Below are 8,054 nucleotides of genomic sequence, written 5' to 3' on the forward strand. Positions count from 1 at the left end.
CTTGAGTAGATCAGTGACATATTTCTTCTTAGATAGGAAAATGCCCTCAGCAGAATGGTCTATTTCAAGACCAAGAAAGTATCTTAAAGGACCTAAATCTTTCATAAGGAAGCGAGAGGAAAGAAACATCTTTAGATTGGATATTTCTTTGGTGTTGTTCCCAGTTATAAGTAAGTCATCCACATAAATCAAAATTGCAGTAAAAGATCCACCATTTGATTTAGTGAATAAATTGTAATCAGATTTAGATTGACTGTAACCAAAAGAAGCAAGAGAGGAAGAGAGTTTTTCAAACCACTGCCTAGGAGCTTGTTTTAGGCCATACAAGGATTTTGTTAGCTTACACACCAGTTGAGAGCTTTTTGCAGGTGTTTTGCCTTGAGGATCAATCACAATTCTGCTGCCATATCCAGAATACCCTTGTGGAAGTGACATATACAAATCTTCTTTCAAGTCACCATGCAAAAAAGCATTAGTAACATCCATCTGAGTTGTAATCCATCCATTCATAGCAGCAACAGCAAGAATAGCCCTGACAGTTGTCATTTTGGCTACAGGGGCAAAGGTTTCTCCATAATCCAAACCAAATTGCTGTCTACAACCCAAAACAACAATCCTAGCTTTGTGCCTTTCTATATCACCATTGGATTTATATTTGGTTTTAAAAATCCATTTACAACCAATCACTCTCTTTCCTTCAGGAAGAGTTGTAACTTGCCAAGTCCCATTTTTTCACACTGTTCAAGTTCCTGGTTCATTGCATTGACCCAATTTTGGTCAACTACAGCTTGTTTGTAGAGAACAGGATCTTGGTTTTTTGCCAGACTGGTCATGAAACAATGAAAATCATGTGTAATTTCTTGAGCAGCTAGGTTAGATATTTGCATATCAGTCTTTTTCTTGGGTTGAACATAGTCTTTTACCCAATAAGGAGGTTTTGGAATTCTAGAACTTTGTCTCAGTTGGTGTTACCAATATTTCTGGGATAGCTTGAATAGCTTGTGTTTCTGCTATACATAGCAGAAATGTCTAGATCTGATCTAGGGGAGAGCAGCACTTCTCTCCGACTCTCCTCTTGTTGTAACATAGAACAAGCAGACTCAACAGTAGGTAAGGGAATAAGCATGAGTAATTGACTTCTCACAGCACCAAAATGATCATCCAATCCATTCAAAAACTGAAACAACTTTTGTTCTTCCTGATATTTAGATATAGCATTCAACAATGATCTAATCTCAGCATTAGACTCAGTTACAACAGGCAAGCTATTCATTGCATCTATTTCCTCCCAAAGACTAGACATGCTTGTGAAATACACATTAATAGAGCTACCATTCTGCTTTAAACTATAGAGATCTTTATTCAACTTGTATTTTCTTGAGCCATTAGAAATAGAAAAGCGTTTCTCAAGTTGAACCCAAGTTTCTCTAGCAGTGTTAACAAATAGCACATATTTTTTAATAGTGTCAGACAAACAACCATGTATCCAAGAAATTACCATATTGTTGCAAGTGTCCCACTGGTCTGATTTGACAGGGTCTGCAGCATAAGTAGATCTGAGCACTGTGCCATTGACAAAGCCAATCTTCTTTTTACCAGAAAGAGCAATCTCCATCGAGCGTTTCCAAGATCTGTAATCAGCAGATCCAGTAAGCTTATCAACTGAAATGGAATATGATCCATCAATAGGATGTAGATACAGAACACTACTTGTATCCGCAGCCATATAGAGAGATAAAAGAAGAAGAAATGAGGAATGAGAAAAAATGCAGAGAAGAAAGAAGAAGAAGAAATCAGAAAGAAGAAAAATGGACAGAAGAAGAAACAAATGAGGAATGATATGCTTCTGCTAGTCACAATCCTGATGTTGCATCATTGCTCTGATACCATGATGAGTGAAATAACAGTAAGATGCAAGAGGATAAAATCAGAGAATTTAGCAGAGGAAAAGCAACTGATCATTCTCATTGAATAACACCGAGTACAGAGAATATTATATATACAATGAGACAAATGACAGCTTTATTACAATGAGCAAAAAACAGAAAGAAAATAACGGCCTAGATTCCTTATGATGAGATGCATTCCCCTTAACAGACTCAGAAGCTGGCAAGAAGTGAGCTGGCATAACTAACTTGATTCCCTAGCCAGATTTACCAAGATAGCCCTGCTTTATTAGTTTTAGGTTAGACAAGAACGTCTTATGAAGGTCGGGTCACAAGTTTAGTTGGGCATAAGTCAAGCTATATGGATTGGTTGATGAGCTGGAAAGACAATTCGAAAGTGTCCTTTAACGCGGAGTTGATCCGAGGCAACTCTCTTTGATGTAAATGAATCAGTTACGACAACTTAATTAATTCGGATACAATTTGTTAGCGGAACATGTGAGCTTGAGAGTAAATATACGTGTTTAATTTGTTGCAACTTGTTTTTATTTGACTGAAAAATACGAAGTAAAAAACAGACTTGCAACCTAAAAATGGATAAGTAGAAAACTTACAAATAAAATAATATAAAAGAAGTCCTTTTGCTTAATTGTTTTTAAATAGTTGAAAATTGGGCTAGTTAGCTATCAAACGTGGTATCAATGCTAGTTATAAACGAGACCAAATGTTGCTTGGCACGATACAAAGATAGATGTGGGATATTGGACGCAAATAATGAATAATGCGTGCAATTGATCACTCCTCTTACAAAAACTCTCGTGTATAAGATTCATTATTTATTCTCTCCCTTGATGAGAACGTCGGCCACATTACAACATATAAGGACAATAGTAATATCTAACTGACTTTAATAATATTCCTAAATATTTTAATCCTCCTAAATATCACAATAGATCAAGAGAGAAAGAGAGGGTGGTACCAATGCTTGATCCTTGGACCTAGACTTCAGAGGTTTCATTCTCTTACCACTAGTCCACAAGGGAAGCTAGTAAATATCACTATAGATCACATATATCTTTTCACAATAATATCTCATATGATATTATTCTTATGCAGGGGCGGACCTTCATTGTGGCTGGTCGGGGCCCGCCCCCCCTTAATTAATCTAAGTTACTAGTTTTAACTAATGTAATGAATAATAATTATACTTAAAAAGTTATGACATAGTGGTTAACAATTGTTATATTTTTAGCAAAAGGTCCAAGGATCAAACCTTGGCCCCCCAAACTTTTTGGCCCAAGATCCGCCATTGTTCTTATGATATCACAATATATACCTTTATATCTCAATTATGATAAACAGGCCTAGGCAACACCCCCCCACCCCACACAAATGTCCACTTTATACAACCAAGGAGGATCTACTTCAAAACCACATGCAATGAGGGGAGTAGCCCCTTAATTAGCTTTATAAAGTAGACACAATTACTTTTTTCAATGTGGTTACACATCACAATACAAACTCTCACTTATATACTCGATTAATGTAAGACAACACTTATACTCATATGTGGGTTTTCTCATGGGTTCAGCACTCCCCCTCACATGAGAGTGGTCCATAATATTGGCCCAAATCACAACTCAACCCTGCCTGCGCTCTAATACCATTGCATGATAAATCAATCTCAAAGTGTATTCCTCTGTATTTCTCATTGTATTTTCCCATTCATAATACCCACATTACAACATATAAGACAATAGGAGTATCTAACCCTTATATTCATAAATATCTTAATTCTCCTAAATTTATCACAATAGATCACATATATCTTTTCACAATAATATATCATATGGTATTATTGATCATATCACAATATACCTTTCTTTCTCAATAAAAGGGTATATGTGATTATTAGGTATGAGTGAGAAAAATAAAAATGATTAACTAACCACCAAAGCCACTCCCCAGTCTACCACCACCGGCACTCCCCTAAACCCAAACCACCCACCCGCCAGCACCGTCGAAAGCTCACCATCGCCGAAACCCAATCCCACCCACGAAACCCAACCTAGAACCATCGACGAATTACCCCACCCCCATAAATACCCACCCTAACCCGAACCTGGACCCACCTGAAACTAGGTTTAGCCCATTTTGAAACCTCCCGTAAACCACCTCGAACCTCCACTCATCCTGAAACCACCCGAAACCAAACCACCCGCTCCCTCAAACCATCAGATCTAAACGTTTTTCTTAAAGAAAGAGGGAGGAAAAAACGCAGCAAGAGGATACGGAGACGTTGAAGGTGGTGGTTAGAGGCGGTGACATTGAAGGTGGTGGTTAGAGGTAGCGACGTTGAAGGCGGTGATTAGAGATGGCGGCGACGTCGATATTGAAGGTGGTGTTCAAATGAATTTTGGAAGATGTATGAATGATCTGTTGAATTAACTTTATTTTTTTTATTGAATTAGTTTTGGTTAATTAAATTGGGTGAGAATAATTATGTAAAATAAGTTAAATTATTAACTTAATGTGTTGTTATCAACATTATTAAGGGTATTTTTGTCATTTTATTAAAAAAAATTACTAAAAAAGGAAAGAAATAGAAAGTTGCAACTAATGTAATGCATTCTAAAATGGCAAAAGTTGCAACTAACATTTAACGGAGGTAGTATATAAATAAAGATATAGAATAACAATATTGTATGTTTATGAAGATTCTAAAATGAGGGAAAAAAAAGGTCAAATTAAAAAAAGTACCTTTATATGCACCTACCTTAAACATGATCATGGTTTGAGCCGGCTAGACACTGGCAAAAAAGTAGGTTATTATGTGCTAGGCTCTTTGGGAGAGGGATGAGGGAATTCCAACTCGAAAGAGCCTCTAGTTGCATGGGGTTTGATATCACAACCTCCAAAATACAAATTTTTTCACTATACCAATTAAGCCTTACTTGGTTCATATCATATATTACTCGTATATGAATACTACTAACATTCAAAACAATAAGCTACCTCACAATGGTCTATTTCTCATCCACGGTTTAGGAATATAAGTTCTTTGGTGGTTCGACTTAGATCTTCTTCAGGTTGCCAGGTAGCTCGTGTGGGAGCAAAGCGAGATCGCGGGCCTAGTGTGGATTTCAAGTACTCCGACTTGGCTCGAATAAAGTTTGCTCGCAAGTGTTTTTGCTTAGTCTACTTTGTTGGTTGTCTTTGTTTTCGGTTTTTCTTTATTAGTACTCATTGTCAAAAAAAAAAAAAAAAAAAACAATAAGCTACGTACTTTGTATACTACAATGTATTTTCCATATGACAATTGACAAGCAAGCTACAATAGTACAATTGAGTTTCTAAATACACTTTTTTGTGTATATGTGTCAATGTGTGTGTGAGGAAATAAGGAAGTTTCTTTATAATCACACTCCATGCATGTATTTTATGGGTTTTAAATTTTTCATTTCTTGCATGCATCAAAAATGAATTAACCATACCAAAAAAATAAAATAAAATAAATAAATAAATAAATAAAATAAAAATAAAATAAAATAAAAATTTAGGCTCATATTTTGTCGTATACAGCTAGCAATAGTCTAGAAAGATAGCAATAGTGGTCCAATATCCTTCATTGAGGAGTCGACACGTCAAAACCCTAGGCGTACCAATTCATTCAGGGTTGGTGGTTATGGACGTTTCAGCTCATTTCATTTTTCTGATTTTCAATTTTTTTTTTTTTTCCTATTCTGTATTTATACGGATCTTATGTGTTATGTATAGTACTATAGTACTTCTAAAAAGTTAAAATAGAGTATATTACAGTACTTCTCAATTTCTCATCTATATTACAAAATTGTTAAACTATGAGTTATAGTCCTTATAGAGTACAAGTATTTGAATGATGTAATCTGCCACATTGATTATATGTATGCTACTTTAATTTGAATGATCTGTCATATTAATTATACGTGGTATTTGTACATACTATTACAGAATACTTAACCTTTTTTTTTTAGAGAGCCACAAGGGTAAGTGATGAAAATCAATCCCAAGATTACCTGGAATTATAAGAGTACTTAACTTTTGTAAATATGCGTGTAAGTGTGTAACTTGTATGGAGCATTCCACATTAGGTTTGGCAACCACATTATATAATCCTTTTTTTTTTTTTTTTTTTTTTTTGTGGAAAAAAGGAACATGAGTATATGTCTTATTTATTTATATTTTTTTTAAAAAAAACACTTGTTGAAGAGTTCTATCATTCATTGTCACATGTAAAAAAAAAAGAGAGAAAAAGAGTTATTTTCACATTTATTGTCACTTCTTAAGAATTTTACTCGTAATAATTTGTAAAATAATACTTCTGTTTATTTCAATTTCTTTTGTTTGCCAGATGTCAATGGTGCAGTAGATTATACTATCCCCATGGTACAATTTATTTATTTTTTTCTTTTCTTTATTACGTATTTATTTTTCTGTTCTTCCAAGCTCGTAGCTTTGTTGAGATACATTTATTTTGATTGCAAATAAATTACTGTAAATATTTTTTTAACTCTCCCCATTGGTTCCTCTAGCTATACTTTTAACATAAAATATCCGAAACAATATAATCTCTCAAATTAAAAAGGTTATTTTTATCAGTGTTGAATAAATGACGAGGAGTATGTATATCCATCATATTGAATTTATAAATATCACTTTGGGTAATTATAAAAATTGCATCGATTAACTTTCGAGAGTAATAGATTTTTTAAATCAATTCCTAATTTTTGGCTAAATGTTTTTCACACGAGGAGCATTATTTTACACTAGTTAAATATTATGGAGCAAAAAATATATATATTGCAATTTGTCTAATAAAAACTCATGATTATTTGTTTTTGTGTGAAAAATGTGTTTAATTTTGCACTATATTAGAAATACACTAATTGTTTAATTACATTTTGAAATACGAAGTACTTCAATTCGTATGAAACAATTCAAATATTTTCCATTATACATGGGCCCATTAATATTGTTTTTCCAGACACAACCCTAAAATGTTGTAAGTGATCTTAATATACTTATGAGTCAAACATACACTGTGCATACACATTTAGAACATACAATAATCATTAAATCCACCTTCTAACTCATTAATGTTAGATTTTTGTCTTCAGTGTACTACTTTATAAGTGGACGTACACCCAAACTTGTGAACGAAATTGTATACGACTATACGAGTACAGCATGCATTATCAATTCAATTAATCGTTAACTAATTTTTTCAAAAGTTGTTATATACATTCGGATACAAGGTTGACTTAAGAGTATTTAATTTTTTTAATTTGTTTTGATAAAGGATGATTATTGTTCATTTATTTATCAAATGAACTATACAAAAAATAAATTGTTGTAAAATGTAAGAAAATTAAAGACATATCATAAGGCCTAGAGCAATGCTTATTCATTCACTTCATGTTATCGATCAACTCCTTCATAGAATCATAGATAAATCATCATCGTTATCACTCATTATCACTTAGGGCGGTATTAATAATATACCCAAAAACATAAGATTGAGTATGAAATAATGTCAACAATGTTATTGTTTTTATTTAAATGAGAATTATAAAAACAATTAATGTAAACAAGATTTGATTTCAGGTCTTGATGAGTATCATTCTCTGATATTCTAACCAACTAATCTAATTGATCATCAATAATATTGATATTACAATTTAACCTTCCTTACCAAATTACACCTAAATTCATTTCCAATACCATCATTTATTACCGCACAGGCTACTACACTGCTACACGCACGGCGGTAAAATATACAACTAAGAGCTAGCCAGTAATAACTAATATTCTCCTACCCATGAAAGGGAAAGGATTAGACTTTTATCTAATTCTAGTTATACCCAATAAAATACAGTACATCATACATCTATCATACTCACACATCTAGCCCACCTTCTTATTCATTCACCTCTCAATTTGTCCTTGAAGATGAGATAAGAAAAGTAGCCAACTTACTATTTTTGAAGGGTTTTTATTTTCTCTCACCTTCACTTATTACTACGTAGTATTTCTTTCTCTCTCTAGGTTGTGTTACCTACTCAACAGGTTATTAATCCCCCCCAAAAAAATCCTAGTTTTTGAGAAGTATTTTAGAGAGGCAAAAGCTAT

At 33.5% G+C, this 8,054-nt stretch overlaps 1 protein-coding gene across 1 annotated transcript; it reads right to left on the reverse strand.

Annotated features, from left to right (window-relative positions):
• Positions 1-958: 958 nt before the first annotated feature.
• On the reverse strand, positions 959-1,726 carry LOC145600343 (uncharacterized). Its single transcript, XM_081656255.1, has one exon. The coding sequence runs from the start codon at positions 1,724-1,726 to the stop codon at positions 959-961; it is 768 nt and encodes a 255-aa protein (XP_081512381.1).
• Between the last annotated feature and the right edge of the window lie 6,328 nt (positions 1,727-8,054).

The sequence above is a fragment of the Chenopodium album genome, chromosome 21, assembly GCF_948465745.1.
Source record: "Chenopodium album chromosome 21, dcCheAlbu1.1, whole genome shotgun sequence".
NCBI classification, from domain to species: Eukaryota; Viridiplantae; Streptophyta; class Magnoliopsida; order Caryophyllales; family Amaranthaceae; genus Chenopodium; species Chenopodium album.